The 22,878-nt window shown below is 40.8% G+C and overlaps 1 protein-coding gene across 6 annotated transcripts in view; it reads right to left on the bottom strand.

The window, feature by feature from the left end:
* The window catches only part of COL19A1 (collagen type XIX alpha 1 chain), a 1,011,804-nt gene that overhangs the window by 570,270 nt on the left and 418,656 nt on the right, over nucleotides 1-22,878 (bottom strand). For all 6 annotated transcript variants that reach the window (XM_056565831.1, XM_056565835.1, XM_056565834.1 and 3 more), the window contains exons 16-17: nucleotides 21,576-21,605; nucleotides 18,893-18,937 (exon numbers count right to left, since the gene is read on the bottom strand). In XM_056565831.1, coding sequence (XP_056421806.1) covers nucleotides 18,893-18,937; nucleotides 21,576-21,605 — 75 coding nt within the window. The remainder of the gene's footprint in view (nucleotides 1-18,892; nucleotides 18,938-21,575; nucleotides 21,606-22,878) is intronic.

The following is a 22,878-nucleotide window of genomic DNA, read 5'->3' as shown; positions in this document are numbered from 1 at the left end:
GAGTACGCCATCCAATTCCGTACTCTTGCCTCCGAATTATCCTGGAATAATGAGGCCCTCTGCGCGACCTTTAAAAAAGGCCTATCCAGCAACATTAAAGATGTGCTGGCCGCACGAGAAATTCCTGCTAACCTGCATGAACTTATTCATCTTGACACCCGCATTGACATGCGTTTTTCCGAAAGGCGTCAGGAGCTCCGCCAGGATATGGACTTTGTTCGCACGAGGCGGTTTCTCTCCCCGGCTCCTCTCTTCTCTGGTCCTCTGCAATCCGTTCCTGTGCCTCCCGCCATGGAGGCTATGCAAGTTGACCGGTCTCGCTTGACACCTCAAGAGAGGACATGACGCCGCATGGAGAACCTATGCCTGTACTGTGCCGGTACCGAACACTTCTTGAAAGATTGTCCTATCCGTCCTCCCCGCCTGGAAAGACGTATGCTGACTCCGCACAAAGATGAGACAGTTCTTGATGTCTACTCTGCTTCTCCACGCCTTACTGTGCCTGTGCGGATATCTTCCTCTACCTTCTCCTTCTCTGCTACGGCCTTCTTGGATTCCGGATCTGCAGGAAATTTTATTTTGGCCTCTCTCATCAACAGGTTCAACATCCCGGTGACCAGTCTCGCCAGACCCCTCTACATCAATTCTGTTAACAATGAAAGATTGGACTGTACCGTGCGTTACCGCACGGAACCTCTCCTAATGTGCATCGGACCTCATCACAAAAAAATTGAATTTTTGGTCCTCTCCAACTGCACTTCTGAAATTCTTCTTGGATTACCGTGGCTTCAACGCCATTCCCCAACCCTTGATTGGTCCACAGGAGAAATCAAGAACTGGGGTACTTCTTGTCACAAGGACTGTCTTAAATCGGTTCCCAGTACTCCTTGCCGTGACCCTGTGGTTCCCCCTGTATCCGGTCTTCCTAAGGCTTATATGGACTATTCTGACGTTTTTTGCAAAAAGCAAGCTGAGACTTTGCCTCCTCACAGGCCTTATGGCTGTCCTATTGACCTCCTCCCGGGTACTACCCCACCCCGGGGCAGAATCTATCCTCTGTCTGCTCCTGAGACTCTTGCCATGTCAGAGTACATCCAGGAGAATTTAAAAAAGGGGTTTATCCGCAAGTCCTCCTCTCCTGCCGGAGCTGGATTTTTTTTTGTGTCCAGAAAAGATGGCTCCCTACGTCCTTGTATTGATTACCGCGGACTTAATAAAATCACGGTAAAAAACCGCTACCCTTTACCTCTTATCTCGGAACTCTTTGATCGCTTACAAGGTGCCCTCATCCCGTGGCAACACAGTTGTTTGGGTGGTCGTTGATCGATTTTCCAAGATGGCACATTTTATTCCTCTTCCTGGTCTTCCTTCAGCGCCTCAGTTGGCAAAGCAATTTTTTGTACACATTTTTCGCCTTCACGGTTTGCCCACGCATATCATCTCAGATAGAGGCGTCCAATTCGTGTCTAAATTCTGGAGGGCCCTCTGTAAACAGCTCAAGATCAAATTAAACTTCTCTTCTTCTTATCATCCCCAATCCAATGGGCAAGTAGAAAGAGTTAATCAGGTCCTGGGTGACTATTTACGGCATTTTGTTTCCTCCCGCCAGGATGACTGGGCAGATCTTCTACCATGGGCCGAATTCTCATACAACTTCAGAGTCTCCGAATCTTCTGCTAAATCCCCATTTTTCGTGGTGTACGGCCGTCACCGTCTTCCTCCCCTCCCTACTCCCTTGCCCTCTGGTTTGCCCGCTGTGGATGAAGTGACTCGTGATCTTTCCACCATATGGAAAGAGACCCAAAATTCTCTTTTACAGGCTTCATCCCGGATGAAAAGATTTGCTGATAAAAAAAGAAGAACTCCCCCATTTTTGCTCCTTGAGACAAGGTATGGCTCTCCGCTAAATATGTCCGCTTTCGTGTCCCCAGTTATAAACTGGGACCACGCTATCTTGGTCCTTTCAAAATCAAGTGCCAGATCAACCCTGTCTCTTACAAACTCCTTCTTCCTCCTTCTCTCCGTATTCCCAATGCCTTCCATGTCTCTCTCCTTAAACCACTCATCCTTAACCGCTTCTCTCCCAAAGTTGTTTCTCCCACTCCAGTTTCCGGATCTTCTGACGTCTTTTCTGTGAAGGAGATTCTAGCATCCAAGACGGTCAGAGGTAAAAGATTCTTCTTGGTCGACTGGGAGAATTGCGGCCCTGAGGAGAGATCCTGGGAACCTGAGGACAACATCCTGGACAAAAGTCTTATCCTCAGGTTCTCAGGCTCCAAAAAGAGGGGGAGACCCAAGGGGGGGGTACTGTTACGCCGAGCGCTCCGGGTCCCCGCTCCTCCCCGGAGCGCTCGCAGCGTTCTCTCATTCGCAGCGCCCCGGTCAGACCTGCTGACCGGGTGCGCTGCGATATTACTCCCAGCCGGGATGCGATTCGCGATGCGGGACGCGCCCGCTCGCGATGTGCATCTCGGCTCCCGTACCTGACCCGTTCCCCGTCTGTGTTGTCCCGGCACGCGCGGCCCCGCTCCTTAGGGCGCGCGCGCGCCGGGTCTCTGCCATTTAAAGGGCCGCTGCGCCACTCATTGGCGCAGCAGGCCTAATCAGTATTCTCACCTGTGCACTCCCTACTTATACCTCACTTCCCCTGCACTCCCTCGCCGGATCTTGTTGCCATTGTGCCAGTGAAAGCGTTTCCTTGTGTGTTCCTAGCCTGTGTTCCAGACCTCCTGCCGTTGCCCCTGACTACGATCCTTGCTGCCTGCCCTGACCTTCTGCTACGTCCGACCTTGCTCTTGTCTACTCCCTTGTACCGCGCCTATCTTCAGCAGTCAGAGAGGTTGAGCCGTTGCTGGTGGATACGACCTGGTTGCTACCGCCGCTGCAAGACCATCCCGCTTTGCGGCGGGCTCTGGTGAATACCAGTAGCAACTTAGAACCGGTCCACCAACACGGTCCACGCCAATCCCTCTCTGGCAGAGAGGATCCACCTCCAGCCAGCCGAATCGTGACAGCTAACTTGATGCCTTCTGTGAAAAAGCTGAAGTTAAAGAGAGGATGGCTTCTACAAATGGATAAGGATCCTAAACACACCTCGAAATCCACGAGGGATTATATCAAAAGGCATAAAATGAAGGTTTCGCCATGGCTTTCACAATCTCCTGACCTCAACATAATTGAAAATCTATGGATAGACCTTAAAAGAGCAGTGCGTGACAAACAACCCAGAAATCTCAAAGAACTGGAAGACTTTTGTAAGGAAAAATGGGCAAAGATACCTCAAACAAGAATTGAAAGACTCTTGGCTGGCTACAAAAAGCATTTACAAGCTGTGATACTTGCCAAAGGGGGCAGTACAAGATATTAACTATGCAGGGTGTCCAAACTTTTGCAGATGCCATTTTTTAGTTTTCTGCTTTTTTAAAAGTGTAAATGATGGAAATAAAATCTAACTTTTGTTGACATATTATAAGAATGTCTAATCTGTAATTTGATGCCTTTTGGAGATTTTCCATCTTTCCTTGGCTTCTTTATGCACATTAAAGGGGTACTCCGGTGCTTACACATCTTTTCTCCTATCCAAAGGATAGGGGATAAGATGCCTGATCGCGGGAGTCCCACCACTGGGGACCCCCAGGATCATGCACGCGGCACCCCGTTTGTAATCAGTCCCCGGAGTGTGTTCGCTCCGGGACTGATTACAGGCGACCACCGGGCCAGCGGCATGTGATGTCACTCCTCCGCCCGTGTGACATCATGCTCCGCCCCTCAATGCAAGCCTACGGGAGGGGGCATGATAGCTGTCATGCCCCCTCCCGTTGGCTTGCATTGAGGGGCGGAGCGTGACGTCACATGGGAGCGGAGGCGTGACGTAACACGCCGCCGGCCCGGTGGTAACCTGTAATCAGCCCCGGAGCGAACACGCCCATAACCTGAACTTGGCTTTATCTGTATAGTTTTCTAAATAATACCGTGTTAAGTATCCTTTGTGAGGCTCAGCCTAGGGATTGGATAAATAGCTTGTATTAAGTTGGGATTTTATTTAGTTTGATTCCAAATACACTGGGAACATTAGTATTTGTCTTTATAGGGTAGTTTTATTGGGCTGGGAATCATAAGGGTTATAGTGGACTTTGGGCACATTTGTTGTTAGGTATTGAAGAATACCCCTTCCCACCTGTGGGCAATATGTTGAGTTGTTTGTACTAATTGATGAATAAGACAGTAAATGATGTTCACTAGTGTTGCTCGCGAATATTCGCAATGCAAATTTTATTCACGAATATTGCATATTCGCGAATTTGCGAATATTTGCAAATATAGCACTACATATTCGTAATTACGAATATTGATTTTTTTTTCACAGTACACATCACAGTGATCATCCCTCTCTTCTTCCAGCTTATGTGGTGTAAAAAAGGCTCTAATACTACTGTGTGAGACTCGCGTGCGAATTTTAACAAATGCGAAAATTAGCATATGCAGAATTTCGCATATGCGAAAATTAGCATAAACAGATTTTCGCATATGCAAACATTTGCATATGCAGATTTTCGCATATGCAAATTTGTGCATATGTACATTTTTGTATATTCGAATTTTCGCATATGCGAAAATAAAATGCGAATATTACGAATATGCGAATTTACCGAATATATGACGAATATTTGTCCTTATATTTGCAAAATATCGCGAATTCGAATATGGCCTATGACGCTCAATACTAATGTTCACAACTCAGCCTCCTCTTCCTTTGGATTGACCACTGCAAAGGTCACAGAGACCTTTCCTACTCATGGAAAGAGTAAAGTGCCTGTCTATTGTTGCATATATTAATGGGGCCTGAAGGAAAGCATATCACTAATTGCTGTTAAAACAGCTTATCCAGAATGGCTGTCCCCTATAATATTGTACAAAATTTGAAAGAAAACAAAGATTACAATCAAAAAATAGAAACAGATTAGAAAAGTTAGTGATTCAGTGTCTAGCTCTATTTGTTAAAGGAAAACGGTCACCCATTCACCCACACTAAACCCAATACACCGGGTTATGGTGCAGGTGAACATTAGACCGATGCTGGGTCTCTGACTCACATACATACCTGCAGTCTGTCGCCCAGTCCCTCTGAAGATCCTCTTCTTTCTGTGATGAATTTCATGATGGAGACAGGCCCGCCAGGTGGATTCGAATATTCGCGGTCACTGGTCATGTAAGCGCTCACATGACTAATGCCCATGAATATTCAAAAAAGGTCTGCCTCCAGGGTACAATTCAGCACAGATCTTCAGGGGGACCAGGCGCCGGATTGCTGCTACGTATATGAGTCAGGGAGCCGACATCGGTCTCCTGTTCACCTGTACTATAACCTGGTGTATTGGGTTTAGTGTGAGTGAACTGGTAACCATTTAGATGATACATTGTCTTTAAATTGTCATTAAAGGGGTACTCCGGTGGAAAACTTTTTTTTTTTTTTAAATCAACTGATGACAGAAAGTTAAACAGATTTGTAAATTACTTCTATTAAAAAATCTTAATCCTTCCAGTACTTATTAGTGGCTGTATACTACAGAGGAAATTATTTTCATTTTGAATTTATTTTCTGTCTGACCACAGTGCTCTCTGCTGACACCTCTGTCCATGTCAGGAACTGTCCAGAGCAGGAGAAAATCCCCATAGAAAACATATGCTGCTATGGACAGTTCCTAAAATGGACAGAGGTGTCAGCACAGAGCACTACAGTTGGCAAGTTGTAAAAATTTGAAAAAATCGGATAAGCTAGCCGGGAGAGATGTGGTGACCAAGATGGTCCCATAGACTTACATTGGAAATCTGTTTCGGTCATGTGGGTAAGAACACGCTTTGCACGAACTTCAACCGACTTACCCTAGTGACCAGCCAGGCTCTGAACACCCAGATCTTAACTGATCAAAACTATGACAATGTCAAAAGCTTTTTAAAGTGACAGTACCCATTCAAAGCTACATTTATTTCTTACTATTGCAAAGGGAATTTGCACTCAAAAAACAAATATCATGCAAAATATCATGAATAGCATGAGAAAATAAGAAGTAATGATTGTAAAGAAAATTAAGTAATTATGTTTTATTTAGCTATCTACTTAGATTTGAAGTGCTCTAATATATGAAGTTAGAAGATCTATCCTTACAATACTGTAGTTAGTAGCTGAAATTAACTCAAAAAGGACCTGTGACATTCCAGATGCTATTATTCACTAATAGCTGCGGCTGTATTGATGAATCCAATGTTTTTCTTCTTGCCCCAATCCTTCTCAGCCCATTCACTAGCTATCTGTGCTGTTAGTTCTGGTGCTCTGTATGTTAATGATCCCAAAGGCTGTCAACAGTTTACAGCAGAGAGTGCGCACATTAATAACTGTAGTGATGGCTATAAGTAGATGACTCCGGTTGCATTTATCAGTGAATGCCTCTTTACAGGTCTGTTCACATCACGTTTGCATATCCTGTTAAAATATTTGCTTGACTTTTTATTTATTTATTTATTTTACCAGATCCATATGCAGATCTATTGTTTTTCAATGGGAAATCCTTTATGGTTTAAAGTGTCTTTTTGTGTCCATTTGACAAGTTTCCATCAGGATCTGTTTTTTATAACAGGATAGAAAAAAGGAGACTGTCTCACTGATCTTTTTTGTACAATGCAAGTCTATAGTAACAGGATGATGCATGATAGGCATTGTTTTTGCATCTCGTTGAACCATTCTGTTGGCTATTGATGTTTCTAGACTTTGCACACTTTAACAACTATGTATTTATGGCATAGTATTTAAAAAAATAATAATAATAATCTCCATTCCATTGGGAATATTTTACTATTTTAGTTTTTTTAAGAAAATGTGGCGTTTTTCTCCCCAAAAGAGTTCTTTAAGTTGTTTTTAAAAAAAGCAAAAAATGTGTGCAAGTATTTTAGCATTTAGTTGTCATTTTTCCCACCAATTCTTCAATGGAAAGCATTGGTCACATCTTAAAAGAATAACATGACTTGTACTGAGTAAGAAGGACAAATAAAAAGTGCTTATACTAATGCACACAATAAAAAAAAATTTAAAAAATTAGGGGGAATTTTTTTCCAGAATGTTTCTCAGGTCACAAAAGTGCCAAACAACAGTTTTATTTGTTTGTAGTCTTAGACTTATTTTTCAGAGCGCCTTCGGTTCTGTAAAGAAAGAAATTAATAATGTTTTTTTCTGCTCTATTGTTTTTATAGAATTTGAGTGTACACAATGCTGTAAGTGGAATTTTGCTGGCACAATGATTTTCTGCCCTGGAGAACTCAGTAACAGCTTGCAATGCCCCTTGCTACTTCATTTAAAGAATTTGAAACTACACATTTCAAAGAAATACTAAGAGACTAAGAGAGGCAATTGTTGAAAATTAAACTGTACTTTATTGAATACAACCCTAATCTCTTGATGTGCTTCTATTGGCTCACCTGGGCGAGTAGCATAATATTTATATTCAAACAGAAAGAAAGAGAAAGCCGGCACTGGTGCAATAAATCAGCTGTGTGAACATGTGCTGAGGTGCAGTAGTATGGATAAGTCCAAGAATAAAGGTATAAGTGGTGGTGCTCAATCCATAATAGCTGTAGTATTCATGAAGCATATTGAAGAAGAAGCAGAGGCACTCACCAATCCAATAAAATACTGTACTTTATTCCAATGGCAGCATAAAAACAGCAGGTGCATACCAGTGGGACGCCAAGGAGATGATAGCTATTTTGCACAACTAGCGCTTCATCAGACATTCTTCTATATAATATTTATATTATTTAAAAAAACTGCATCTTTTAACCATTGAAATTGTAAAACCTGAGCACTTCAGACATACTAGTTTTTTTTTTTTTTCGAGTTCCATATGGGTTCATGCCATTCTATGATTAACTCTACATCACAGGCCTCATTCACATAAGCCAGTGTATTTCTGCTTATATTATAGTGTAGAACCATTTTTGTTCCCTGTATTACAGCAAACATAGCTCTCTTTGGGGACCTGTACAAAAGCATCTGATGGCACAAGATTGAATCATTTTTCCAGCTTTTGCTTGTGCTCAGCAGTGGCCAGAGGTGGTCGAAAAAGTTGAAAACAGCCTTAGTGGGAAAGTTACACAATTTAAGAAAGCACAAACAATGTAGCTCCATGGGCTGCTCTGTTTACATAACCATGAGAGTTATGTTAACAGTTAGGCTGGTTGGGCTATACCATTTGTGTAACTCTCATTAAAGTCAATTAGTTATGCAAATTGCATAGTTTCCCCACTTTGGCTGCTTTAGGCTTTCCAACCACCTCCGGCCACTGCAAAAGGCCAGAGAAGCAGAAAAGGAGCCGGAAGGATCGAGCTGGGACCACCCTGTTGGTGTTATCTTTATACCTGGAAGCCATGTGTTTGTTTTGATTATTGTGCAAGATTACAATAGGATGAGCATGTTTTTATGTACTAAATAAATATTTCTATGACCCATGATTGATGCTTCAAGCAGTAGATGTGCTTATTGAATGCCTGTTGATTAGCTCAGCATTAGCTCAAAATGTGCAGCATACGACCATACTAAATTATACTGCACAATCCAAAGCAACATCCAGAATACAGCTTGTGCCATCCCAAGATACACATTGCTTTTTCTGTGTTCATAATCCATATACAGAACTCTGGAGTTGGTCATCAGTATAGCTAAACAGCAGCATGAAATTCCAAGTTTATGCAATTTGAAGCCCTCAAAATAGTGTTGTGTTTTAAAACAAGCATACAGTCAAGTGGCTCAGACATAATGTTACAACTTAATAAAAAAAACAACACAGAATTGTCTACAAAATGCAGTTTAGCTTTGGGATCCAATTGATAAAAAGAAACATGCAAACAAAACATGATTAAAAGGTGACCAAAAAGCCATATCTACTCTGAAAGAGTACCAATAAAAAGTTCATCTCGGCCCATAAAAACTAATTCTCAAACATCTCCATCTGTAGAAAATGTAAAAAAAAATTACATTTCATATATAAAACTTTGTAAAAACAAAATCAACAAACAATTAGTATTGTTTTTTCCTTCTCCTTCCACCCATCTTTTTGATTTCTCAATACGATTTTTGTACATAAGTGGAGCCATGGGTCCAATAACATACAGGGAAAAAAATGCAATGTTTGGACCCCTTATAATACTGAAGCTTTATCTTTTTGAGGCATGCTTCATTGCTGTAAAGCTATATAATATTCTACCTTAAGAACTGGTTTTATGGCTGTTCACTTCAGGAGAGACTTAGATGGTTGCTTGAAATAAAATAACATGAATGCTTAACTAAATGTATGAAATACTTAAATATCTACTAATCCAGTTTTATTGTCACACGAGGTAAGGTAAGAAATTTGGTCCATGCCTTTGGTCCATGAGTTTCCTTCTCCTTTATTTTTTCCCATAACACCCTTCCATTCTTTGAATGAACTTGGTTGACATACTCCTTATTCACATCCGTACATAATAGCTTTTCATGGGATTTATATACATGTCTAATATTTTGTCATTGGCTTCAGTGATAATTGATGCTTTTGGATAATCGTACCACTTACTGTTGTTTACAAAATCAAAGTAATGTTTTATATTCTACAGTTTGGTGCCTCTAGTAAGTGTGTTTTTGTAACGCCGAGCGCTCTGGGTCCCGCATCCATCCCGGAGCGCTCACGGCGTGTGTCCGCCTGCAGCGCCCGGTCTGTCCCTCTGACCGGGAGAGCACTGCTACAGTGCCTCCGGCGGGGATGCGATCCGCGTGGCGGCACAAGTCCGCCTCCAGGCCGCATCCCGTTCCACTTACCTCCCTCTGTCTTCTGTGTCCTCCTGGCACCCGCGGCCCCACTCTCTAGGGCGCGCACGCACGCCGGCTCTCTTAAGTTTAAAGGGCCAGTGCACTATTGATTGGTGCATGGCCCAATTACTGTATAACATATAAAACACCACTTCTTCTTCCTGTCCTTTGCCGGATCTTGTTGCCTAGTGCCTTGAGAAAGTGTTTCCTGAGTGTCCATTGCCTTTGTTCCCAGAACCCTTGCTATTGCCCCTGACTACGAACCTTGCCGCCCGCCCTGACCTTCTGCTACGTCTGATCTTGCCTTGCCTTGTCCTTTTGTACCGCGCCATCTCAGCTGCCAGAGAGGTTGAGTCGCTACCGGGTGGAACAACCTGGGGGTTACCTGCCGCAGCAAGTACATCCCGCTTTTCGGCCGTCTCTGGTGAATACCAGTAACCCCTTAGACTCCGTTCCCCTGATACGGCCTGTTTAACTTTCTGGCACCAGTTGATTAAAAAAAAATTATTTCCAGTGGAGTACCCCTTTAATTTGCTTTAAGTAAGTCTATTGGAGGCTCATTCTTGCAGCCAAATAAATAAGTGTGCCTAGACAACCACTTTCCCATAGTCTTACAAATGAAATACTCCTGAAAAAAATCGCAAACCATGCTCCCTCTACCATGGTAGTACACATACAGCAGAACAGATAACAGGAATCCCTAATAATAATGGAAAAAAACTGTATTGTAATTTGCAGTGCTACATAATAGGGAGATATGATTAATCCGGCCACAGTGAATAATCTAAAATACAGAAGCTGATTAATTTCACATCTTATAAAGCCAGCTCTGAAGGCACTGGATAAATTCTTAATATTTGTTCCAGATTTAATGATCATATTTCTTTGTCTGTATATGTTTGTCATTTTTAAATGCAGGATTTTTTATTATTATTTTATTTGTATCTTACTGGTACTCAAAGCAGTTGCTTTTCAGTCATTAGCTTGGTTGTTATAGCAACATGTGGTGGATTTTGAATGTAGCTAAATTATTTAATTCTCAATTTCTTTATAATTCAAAAAAAATGTAAAAATCTTACATCTACGTCTCCAGGCTTACAGATATAACACAGGATGATACTTCTGCAGCCCACGTCCTGCTTGTTTCCTTCTCACAGTTGGAGTCTTACTTTGAAAGGTGTCTGTAAAATGTCTTTTCTTCTTCTCTATGTGTAGAGTAATTGGTTTAGCAGCATACAGTAACTAATAGTGAAGATTTCACTTTCCTTGTAGTTTGTGCTATTTGCCACAATTACTTTACACATTTTGTCTCTGTTTTCACTGGAACCATGGATCCATAATGGATAATACAAATATATTTAATAACAGACCTTAATGAATCCTATTAAGACTTGTCAGTTTTTGTGGATCTAATAGCAGACTATGCTGTTCTACCTATTAAGGGCATTATAACTTCAAGAAACTTCAAGTGCGAACAGAGCCTAAGAGACAGACTAGGATTTTGAGACAGGTTTCATTAGTTTATACAGAGATATTAACTAAGTGATAATTCAGTCAATGCATCTAATCCTGCGAGCTCTAGAGCTGAAACCCCTTCGAACCCCCTGCTTGCATTCTGTATGTACTAGATCTGCTCAAGTGAGTTGTAGTTTTTAAAGTGTAGTATTTACACTAGGTACTAATCAGTACTCTAACATAATAAAAACATACTGACCTATATTCAAGGTGTGTAAACCATGATACTGTTCCCATGCATATTATATGCCTATGTTGTATCCCTTTCTGTGTTCAACTCTATACTGCAGCAACTTCAGACAGCTAAGGTGCAGGTCGGCAGTTGGGAGGTGGTGTTGTGAGCGTTCAGGCTCCTGAAGCAGACACTGTTGAGGAACCTGAGGAGGACATCAGTGACGTGCAGACACAACTCGATGATGATGAAGCCGGTCGCACTTGGGAGCTGGGTGCAGAAGAGACTTCATCATCATCAGGAGAAGAGGGCTGCAGGTTGCCCGTGAGGCAGCGGCTGAACCAGCAAGGTGGTTGCATGGTTGGCAGTCAGCATGGTGGCAGAAGTGGAAAGTCTGGAGCCAAACTTGCCCGGGGTAGACCACCTGGTTCGCGGCAGCCTACCTTCCCGGGAGGTAGTGGAACAGGGGTTCCTGGAGTTGGCGGCAGTAGTTGTCAATCAGTGCGTAATGTTGGTGGGAAAATCAGCTACTCGGCGGTGTGGCCGCATATGCAGCGTCATCATAAAGCGGCCTGGGAGAACCGTGGCTCCAAAGTGGTGGTCCAGCCTGCTGCATCACCCAGTGGCACGCCGCTCCCAGTTTCAGCCAGCCAAGGCTCCACCCCCTCAGCAAAAGGGAGCTGTGTGTCATACCTATCGTCTGTCGCTCCAGATGCTCCTGCTACTCCTTCTTCGAGTTAGTCATTCCACCAGCAATCCATCACCGAAGCCATGTGCGGTGTCCCGGTACTGGACTTGGTCCCGTACCTTTGTCGTAAGTCCCCACAGTCAGAATTCCTCCATGCTGGTAGGGCTTTCCTGGTGGGTTAACCCCTAGTCGCTTCATAGTTCTATTAAGAAATGTATATATTTAGTATATTTTGCCACAGTGTAAGTACATGTACAGGCCCTTAGGTCATGTGATCATTAATAATTGTGTTATGCTAAGGTTCAAGGACCTTTAGGTCATGTGATAGGTCATGTGATGTAACCATAATGCCTTTGTTTAGGACTGACACGTTTGGGGACCAATAAGCTTTGATCCTGCCCCTTCTGTATATAAGGGCGCTGCATCCAATAGTCGCTCTCTTAGTTCCGGACTACCAAACTAAGCAGTTCTGTGATCACAGCTACAAGACAAGCTAGGCCTGAAGCCTTCCACTTTAGCGCATTCTAAATTGTGAGTTAATCTAACTCCATCCTACCAGTTCTACCTAAATTCAGTGGAACAGCGTACAGCAAAAATCAAAGCTTATTTTACCTCAAAGTCCTAAGTCCCGGTCCTCTAGCAAAAGACTGTTTGTTATCATCATCTGAATAAAATCTGCAGTAAAGTTAATTCCAGTTTATTACTTCTGCTGTGGACAATCCTTTATTCCTCCCTATCGTTCTTGGGACGGGTGGCAGTAGGACATTTATATATCTAGAGTAAGCCTGCACCCTGGCGTCATGACAATCAAGGGTTAATGCTACACCCTGCAGCACTACTCTGCAACACCCCTGTTCACCCTACATTCCCCAAGCTCACCACACATGTCCAAGAGACAACAGTATGCACCAACTCATCCAATGGCGCAGAAGCTGAATGTGCTCCTGACCAATTTGCAGGTGCTGCAGTCCCTCCCTTTTCATGTGGTGGACTCTGCACCTTTCAGAAAAAAGATGGCTTGTACCGAGCTGAGGTGGGGAGTGTCAAGCCGTCATTTCTTTGCGAAGAAGGCAGTACCAGCCCTGCACAATTTTGTGGAAGAGAAGGTTGGACAGTTCTTGAGCCTGTTGGTGTGTACCAAAGGGCAAGGCAGCACGGAGGTGTGGAGCCAAAACTAAGGTCAGTGAATATTCATCCTATATTCGCAGTGGGCTGAAAGGATATATGTCTTTTGAAGCCCACTGCGAATATAGGATGAATATTCGTCTATATATTCGTGAAATATTGCGAATTTGAAAATGGGTAATGCCGCTCAACACTAGTCATTCATGAAGAAATCGAATCAGGGCTTACTCCACAAAAACTGGAAAAATGAACCATGGTGACCGACAACTGGAAAGAACATCTTGTCTGCGCTGCGACAAGGAGCATGAGACATGCGCCCTGCATGGCACACGTGTTCAATCTGGCTCTGAGGCAGTTCCTGAAGTGTTCCCCCGATTTGCAGGACATCCTAACATTGGGAAGGAAACTTTGCATGCACTTCAGCCACTTGTACACCGTAAAGCACACGCTCTTTGAGCTGCAGCGTCAGAACGGTATCCCCCAACATAGTTTGATTTGTGACGTTTTCACATGTTGGAATTCCACCCTCCATATGTTGGACCGACTACATAAACAGAGAAAAGCCATCACTGATTTCTTGATGATCCAAGCGAATAGGGGAACTCTCCTTTGTAACTTCAATGTCAACCAGTGGCAGCTCATTCGTGACACCTGCTGTTTGCTCAGAAAGCCACATTATTAGTAAGTCGCCAGGATTACAGGATGAACAACGTCATTACACTGCTTCATCTACTACAATACGTGTTGGAAACAATGGCTGGTCATGGCACTGTGCCTAAATCTTACGGCCACATGAGCTCTGTGGGGGCTGAACTTGAGGAGGTGGAGGATGGGTAGGGGCACAGTGGAGCACAGTTTTGGTTTTGCGAGATGGGCGGTTTTTCTAGTCATCTGACAGGAAGGAGGAGCAGGAGCAGCAAGAGGCGATGTTCCATTTTCTTCAAAGTCAACACATTGGTTCTTTGAATCTCCATTGTACCACTGTGCAGTTGTACTGTCTGGAGGAACTGAGAGGCTGCTGACCCAAATCTTTACTATTAATCCATGCCCATGAAGATGTTGCGCTCTGAGTACAACATCATCTGGTAAGAAGCCATCCTTTGCCATGTTTCTTGTTTCTTATCCCATATGGTCTATGCTAGGGGTGCACACCTTTTGTTCTTCTTTTTGTTTTTACCGTGATTCACAGTGACTTTCACTTTTGTGAGCTGATACTTTAAGATGCAACATTGTTCTCCTATGTGAAAGTGCTATAAGGGAGAAGAGAAGACTGGCTGAAGCTGTATCTCAAATGATATGATGTGTTAGGGGAAGGATAATTCACTTTCTGAATTTAGATAGGATCCAGAGCATGAGCAGTGATTCAACTTCGCCCCTATACCTCTACAAAGCCAGAGGTATCATGGGAAATGTCACTTACATATGAAGAGACCATTACAGTGTAAATAAGAACACCAGTGGCAGATAACCAATGCATACCACATAAGCAAAAATAGGTACACACAAGGCATGCACAAGTACCTCTAAATTATTCTTTAGTAATTATTTTTAATTAAGGGACACATCTACATATGATGCTATTATTTTAGCATTAAATGCTACTACTTCTTTGTGTATAGTATATGAGAACAAGCTGATTTGAGGGAACAAGCAATCTATTAGTGGGTAAGCTACAAAGGAGATTACACCTTTACTATAGTGATTTCCAACAGTTGATGCAATTGAAATAGTATGGATGTCACAAAAACTCATTGTTTAGTTGTAAAACAATGATTGAAAACTGTACTTTAAAGGAAATCTGTCACCAGTGTCACCTGCACTAACCTGTCGGGACTGATGACTGATGACAATGGTACTTACCTTGTCCGGTTCCGTGCAGGGTATCTGGGGTAATCTTCTCCGTTAGCTCCAGCTTCAGGCATCTGGCTTGGGGCCCCGTAGGAGCTTAGTGACGTCATCGTGGCTGTTCTCCAGCAGCGAGACCCAGCAGAGAGCAGCAGCGACTTAGTGCATGGGTGGAGATTAGTGACGTCACCGCTCTGCTGTTGCTCCCTGCTGGGTCCCGGGTCCTGGGAACTGCATGACATCACTAAGCTCCACCCATGCCCTAAGCCACTGCTGCTCTCTGCTGGGTCCCGCTGCTGGAGAACAGCAGCAGTGACATCACTAAGCTCCGCTATTTGAACTGGAGAAACACTTCTCAAGTATCTTATTATACCAATATGCACTAAAAACATGTCGCCCATCAAGGATATTAGATCAAACATTCATATCTCCAGGAAGGCACAATGATATTGTGAAATCATGTTACATTTGCTGTGCCTATTCATTCACTTTAATCCAATTAATCACTTCCAGGTGTTGGAAACTAAAAGCTACACTTTATATTGAATGCAATTCCTCCTACCTTTCTATAGTCTGCAACATTTGCTGTATTGTATAACTGTAATGACTGTGTACCATAAAGCAAGAGCATTTGTGAAGACAAGGTGCATTGTACTATTATATGTATTGCCCACTCATGAATTTTGGTTACAAAAAACCTTGACATCACACACATTCATGTTTTATGTTTCAGAAGATGAATCTTGTTAATAACAAGTTCTTTAAATTTTTCTAATTCTCAGAAACTGTTCAAAACGCCTTAAAAAAAAATCTTTCTATAAAGGATTTTATGATTTCTCATTAAAACTCAACATTGAATTTACCACCAGCTTCTAGTATCTATTCTACAAGTAAAATCTGATTATTTTCTATAATTCAGCTGATGTGAAAACCTATAGCTGCACACACTCGTACTGTTTTTATGTATGTTAACCAAAAGTTTTGGATTTGAAGACTTATGCAAATGGCAGGCCTTGTGCATAGAGCAAGTGCAAGCCGGTCGCTGGAAGTGCAGAATTTTTTATTTTATTTCATGCTCTATTTTAAAATGCTTTCAACTAGTCATTGGGGCAGATACCTTCACAAAACTAGTCTTGTGGGCAAATATCATCACAGAACTAGTCATGGGGGCAGATCCCATCACAGAACTAGTCATGGGGCAGATACCATGACAGAACTAGTCATGTGAGCAAATATCACAGAACTAATCATGGGGCAGATACCATCACAGAGCTCGCCATAGGACAGATACCATCACAGAACTAGCCATGTGGACAGATACCATGACACAACAAGTCATGTGGGCAGATATAATTACAGAACTTCTCATGGGGCAGATACCATCAAATAAATAGTCATGTGGACAGATACCATCACAGAACTAGTCATGTTATCTTGGTCTGCAATTGCATCTACTGGGGTATCATTATCTGCTGCCTTCTTTAGGATGTATCTGCAGCAGCTCCCTACAGAACAAGTCATGGGGCAGATACCATCACAGAATTAGTTATGTTATCTTGGTCTGCAATCACACCTACTGGGGTATTATTATCTGCTATCTATTTAAAATTAATCTGCCGCAGCTACCTAATACCACTGCGCCAAAGCCAGGAAGACTCTTTCAGGCACATAAAAGAAACAATTCTGGCACATATTAATAAAAATTCTAGAAGCACAATTTCATCACTCCTACTAGCACTCCACCCCACAGCTATTGGCATAATATACTGTTAACCATGAGTCTTAATCTCAGAAAATATTTGACTTTAATTTTACCATAACCTTATTTTGTTTTGGATTTTCCAGCAGGTAACTTAAAATGGAAAACAAAGTCTGTATTGCCCAAGGGGCACTTAAACGGTTTGAATAAACATCTAGCGTTTCATTATAAAAGGGTTTAATACGTCCTTGTTATACCAGAGTAAACTTAATGAGGTACAGCTGTTGTACAATCAAATATAAAACATTTAAAATATACAATTATTGTGGATGCTTTTTAAAAGAATTTGGTATCGAAAAACAGGTGGCCGAAAACATTGTTAAGTATTTCAGGCTATGTGGGCAAATAATTCAGAGCTTTCATTCTTCTTTAATAGCATTGAATGAAAGCGAAAATGTAAAAACACTGAAGATTAATTCACGGCATGAGTAAAGAAAATGTTTCCTCTGTGAGTTTCTTTCAAGTTACACCAAGAATCAACTATAAAATAAGTTCAAAAACAGCATACAAAGTTAAAATTATTTTAAGAAAATTTTTGTTGGCAATCCATACAGTGAAACTGATGTATGTGAACATATTTTGAAAAACTGGAAAGATTAGCACTGCATTTAACACTGAAGAATAAAAAACAAACACTGTCCCTCTCTACAATATTATAATCATCAGTCCACTAATGTTCTTTATTTGGCCATGACCTTTGATTTTTGTCCTCATTGTCACCATTACATGCTCTTATTGTTGCTGTCAGTGCTTATGTTTTGCTGCACCCTTCTATTGGAACTCTTTACCCTGGATTATCAAACTGCTCATCTCTTTGAGGATTCCAATTATTGCCATAGTCCATGGCACCTACATTACCTAACCTTGGCCAACATATCACTTCACCCAACTCAAGTAAATAGACAGTAAATTTTTTGGACTCTAAGCTAAAAATCTAAAAGAGAAACAAAATAATGTCTATACTGTACTTGTCTATTAGCACACGTTGTACACAAAAAAAAAAAAAAAAACAATACAAAGCTGATTGGCTAGGTCATACACATTTTTATATGACTTTGGATTAGAGATGAGTGAACAAAACATGTCAAAACCGGATTCAGTCTGAACTTTGATAAAAGTTCAGTTCGGCACAAACTCAAACCTCTTTAAATACCATCTTAGTAAACAATATTTTTCATTCTCTCACAAAAATGCAGATTTTCTATGGCTGGAGCAATCAATGTAAAAGCAATCTTTATAGAACTATGCACTTATTATATTGTACTCTATATAAGTGTAATCTTCTTCCTGTAAATTACACTGCAACTGTCTTTAATTTTACCTATGTATCATAACAAAATAAGAATAAGTATACAGACTGTAGCAGCTAATTGGTTAATTATATCACCTGGGATACTCTATTGATTCTGAACTGGCCCTTACTTTAGCTACCGCTTTTGACACATAGGACACACAAGTCTGATCCTTTAGACTAAATTACTTCAAATATAGTGTACTAGAAAAAAACATAAATATACATTCTTTGTAAATGTAAACATTTTAAAGCAGTCCATAAAGCCCTGAAAATGCTGTATAGTTAATGTATGTAAACAGTGATCGTGTTGCGCAAAGATAAGTGTTTACTTACTTTTCAGTTTCATTGTTGCCCGTTATTTTTAACTGTTCAAACTTGAAGAAGAAGGCAGCTTTCAGAAAGTTGATGCAGTGTCCAGGAAATTGAGACAAGGGGAGGGTCCATATACCTATGTACATTCTGTTCACATATCATGATCACTAACATCAATCCACTGTGCGGTGTTACAGTGGACATAAAGGTATCTAATTCTAGAATTCAGTGTTTACATAGGAACTAAAGGTAATAAAGCAACAAAATGCTGATAGATTTTTGTGCAGTCTCCTAAAGTTATTATATAGTTTACTTCTAGAGCTTACAAATATATAATATTGACTTACTCTTTGTCCTTCTTTTCCAGGTGGGCCTTCAGGACCAGCAATGCCCTACACACAAAAAGTTTTAGAACACGTTACTAATAGAAAAATCCAACATAATAAGTTGAACTGTAAACAGAACTAAGGCAAACTTTACTGTATGTTAACTGAAAAAAAAGCTAAGAAAGACAATTAAAAGATAACAACAAAACCAGTTTAAAGTAGCATGCAACACAGCTGAAGGATGAAACTATTATGTATAACCAACTTTCCATTTTGAGTTTAGCTATCCTTTTATGGCTAAGATCTACAATTTTTAATGATGGATTGTACACACCTGATAATAATCATACTAAAAGATACTGTTTGATTCAGTGATAAGCAAAGAGCATTACAATATAAAAACATTTGAGGAGACAAATAAAGTTGTCTGTGCAAAAAGAAAAAAAAAGAAGATAGATTTTATGAGCTACCCCTCTGTCAAGTAGGATGAGGGTGGCTTGCTGAAAGTGGTTATGACTTCACATAAAATGGTGTCAAAATGTACCAAATTCTGCGCACATTTTTTGCTGTGAAAGAAAGCCAACTAATAGATGTTGTAAACTCAATGTAAACAGTCTAAAGATGAGCCAGATTTTCAAATAGCATAAGCCGCTGTGAAACAATGTCTTTTTAGGTTGTCTACTATAGGTTCACACTCTAAACTGTCTAATTTTGCCCACAACAACCAATTACAGCTCAGCTTTTGTGTCTTAACAAGCTCCAGTAAAAGTAAACCTGAGCTGTGATTGGTTGCTGTAGGCATATTGATAAATCTGGGCCACTAAAATTTTAGATAACCTAGTCTGTCAAGTTATTAAAAACTATATAGAAGAAATTCTTAGCTTCAATATATCTATCTGAAAAGCAATATGGCCAACAGAGTTACCCTAACAGATGTTGTCACCTTATTACCTCTAAGGCTCCTTTCACACTATATTATTGTTCCGTTTAGGAACTTCCGTCAGAAGTTCCGTCACTATATCGAGGAAGTTCCGTCACTATATTCAGTTTGTGTCTGAGAGGCGTGTACCTTTTGGGGGCATTGTAGACCTGACGTGTCCCCATTTTCAATCCAAAGATGGCTTTTATGTGGCCTTGTCAGTTTTTTTTTCTACCATTTTTATTTTATTGTTCTGTTATATGCACTTTTATTTGGTTTTATTTTATTTGGTTCTTTAATAATCTCAATTCTCTATTTTATTTGTTAAATAAAATAGATTTGCCTTAAAATGGATAAATCGATTTTGTTTAACAGCATTATAGAAGAGAGCTCATTTTCATTGGCACAAAATATAAATATTTTATTGTCTAGCACATATTTATTTTGAAGAATGCATTTTCTTAAAGACAACAAATAGTACATTTTTTTAAATTTACAATACAAATATTTAAATCAAGTATTCTTCCAAAATCAATGCAATAAAAGGGAACATAATGAAAAAAAAAAAGGAGAAAGGGACGAGAAAAGAAAAACATAGGAAGGGAAACAGGTACAGGTGTCTCAAGGAACATAGGGGAGATTTATCAAAAACTGTGTAGAAGAACAGTGGTGCAATCTATAGGGCTGCCTTGGGCAACTGCACCATTCTTTCCCTATATATTTTTTGATAAACCTCCCCCATATTATTTGAAAATGGGACTGCATGAAGGGATTACTGAATTAAACCTAACTGAAAAACCGACTGAACATGTAAATTCAGTCCAAGGGCACCAGGTCACAAAGAATGCTGGGTGTGTGTGTTATGTTTAGTAGTCAAGAGGTCCTTGGATCTCATTATTTTATAAAGGTAGTGATTCCACTGAGACTATGTAAGGATGGGTTCACCTATGTCCAGCATCCGGCATAGGTGAACTCAGTCTAGATCTCGGCGCACCTGATGTCACAACTGATGACAAGTTTTCATCAATTGTATGGCATCCGGCATCCATTGTTTCTGCACGGCAGACAGGGAAACACAGCAAGCTGAGTTTCCCTGTCCGGTGCCCTCCAGCGTGTCCAACCATCCAGCATCAAAATTGAGATGCTGAATGATTGTGAACTGTCCTATTCAAATGAATGGGATCAGTTCTAGCATCAGTTTCCCTCCGGTGCACGCTGGAGGGAAACTATGCTGGAAGCCTGATATATGTGAACCCAGAATGAAGGGTTATGGGGACCTTCATCATATTGGTATGGATACTCTCATAGTCCTAATAAAATAAGAAATTAAATGACTTCCAATCTCTGTAACATGGAAAAAGACGGGAATAAGGAAATATAGCAAAGAAGAGTGAATGCTTATGGCATCTAAGTAGACAATACTGTAAAAACATGTTAAAAGGTAACCTTGTCATAAACAACTCCATCCCCACCTATAATTTAGATCTACTGTCTGCTAGATCTGTGACACAAAACAATGACTTGGCTTTCAAGTAAAGTGAACTCAGGTATGTCACTTAATTCTTAATGTTTAATAAGGGTTTGCATTTTAGCCTTGCATGAGGTTCCCTTCCTAATACATTTTTTGCCTAAAGATCTAAGGTGGATATTTCAGAGAAGAGTGACTATATTCTCCAATATCAATGACAGTGAGTAAAAGTAAGCTTTAACATCTTGCATGAAAAATTTAAATTATTGAACATTTTTTATAGTTATTATATAACCATATCTAAATGGTGCACTTACTTTTTCTCCTTTTATTTCAGTAGCATGAATCTAAAATAACAAAAGATTGCATTAAATTGTGTTATTTTCATAACTTACTTGATGACAGATTTGCATGTTACGTTTTCTTCTATTTTTAACTAAACATTTGGTGTAAATCACTCAGGTCTTTGCAGATAAGACATATCACTGCCTAATGTTCTGTTACGTCTGGGCAGGGAAAGAGTGCAGCCCTGAACTCACCCGCAACCTCTGCCCCTGCCTACTTACATACCCATCCTAAGCAGTGGGTCCGTAATCATGGTGCTGTCCTCTCCTCACGCTCTGTAAGTGATGGGAGTCACAGTCAACACAATAAACTACAAAAAACAGACTCAGATCGGGAACAGTCAGGAGGCACACAAACTAACAGAAATGATACTAAACAAACACACACAGTAAGTCACTAGTCCACTAGCCAAGTCAGTCAGGAAAGGTGGAGGTACAAATTCGCAAAGACAGGAGAGAAGTCAGAAAACCAAGCGGAGATCAAATAGCAAATAACAGGAATAACAGGTAACACAATGCTTGTTACTGAAGTAAAACTCTTTCACAGGCAAACAATGAATGGCAAAGGACTCCTTAAATACACCTGAGCAACTATCAGAAGGACACTGATAGGCTGCAACAGAAACACACCCAGAAGCTCAGAGGTGTCATCCCAGCAACCAGGATAAACAAAAGTTCTCAAGGCAGATTGCCCTTCAGGTTCTTACATGTTCATAACAAAATGATTGATATGATTACTGCATTTATTCATGAAATAACCTTCTTATCAATATATCCATATTATTAAGTAAAATTATTCACTTCATCATACACAAGCTGTGAGTTAATGTAAGTCAATGTCAGCCATATTGGATTTCACCTGCCTAATCCTTTTGTTTTTGGGGTGATAATGACTTCAAGAGCTGGTTACTTCTTCCCCTTCCACTTACAACACATGAGCATCTGGTTGAGCCGATTGTTTATCAGCTCAACAAATATTCGACCAAGAGTTACTGCAAGTTTATGGGCGCTAATGATGGAAAAACCATAAAAATTTAAGTAACAATTAAAAGACAGTATATAAAACATGAATAGAGATCTGCTAGGGTAATATAAACATACTTAGGCTCTTCATCCTACTAATCGGATCCTTCCAAAGCAATAACAATTCCTGCTGCATGAATCCTGGCTGTATACATGTCCCCTTCTCTGACATTAGTTAGACCTCTCCAGCTTATGAATATCATCTTCCTGATCAGCTGCAGTTGCTGGCACAGTGGAGGGAAGAGGGGCCCTG

This window comes from Hyla sarda, chromosome 3, assembly GCF_029499605.1.
Source record: "Hyla sarda isolate aHylSar1 chromosome 3, aHylSar1.hap1, whole genome shotgun sequence".
Classification (NCBI taxonomy): Eukaryota; Metazoa; Chordata; class Amphibia; order Anura; family Hylidae; genus Hyla; species Hyla sarda.
Note: the sequence above shows the minus strand (reverse complement) of the source record. Positions and strands in the feature narration are given on the sequence as shown.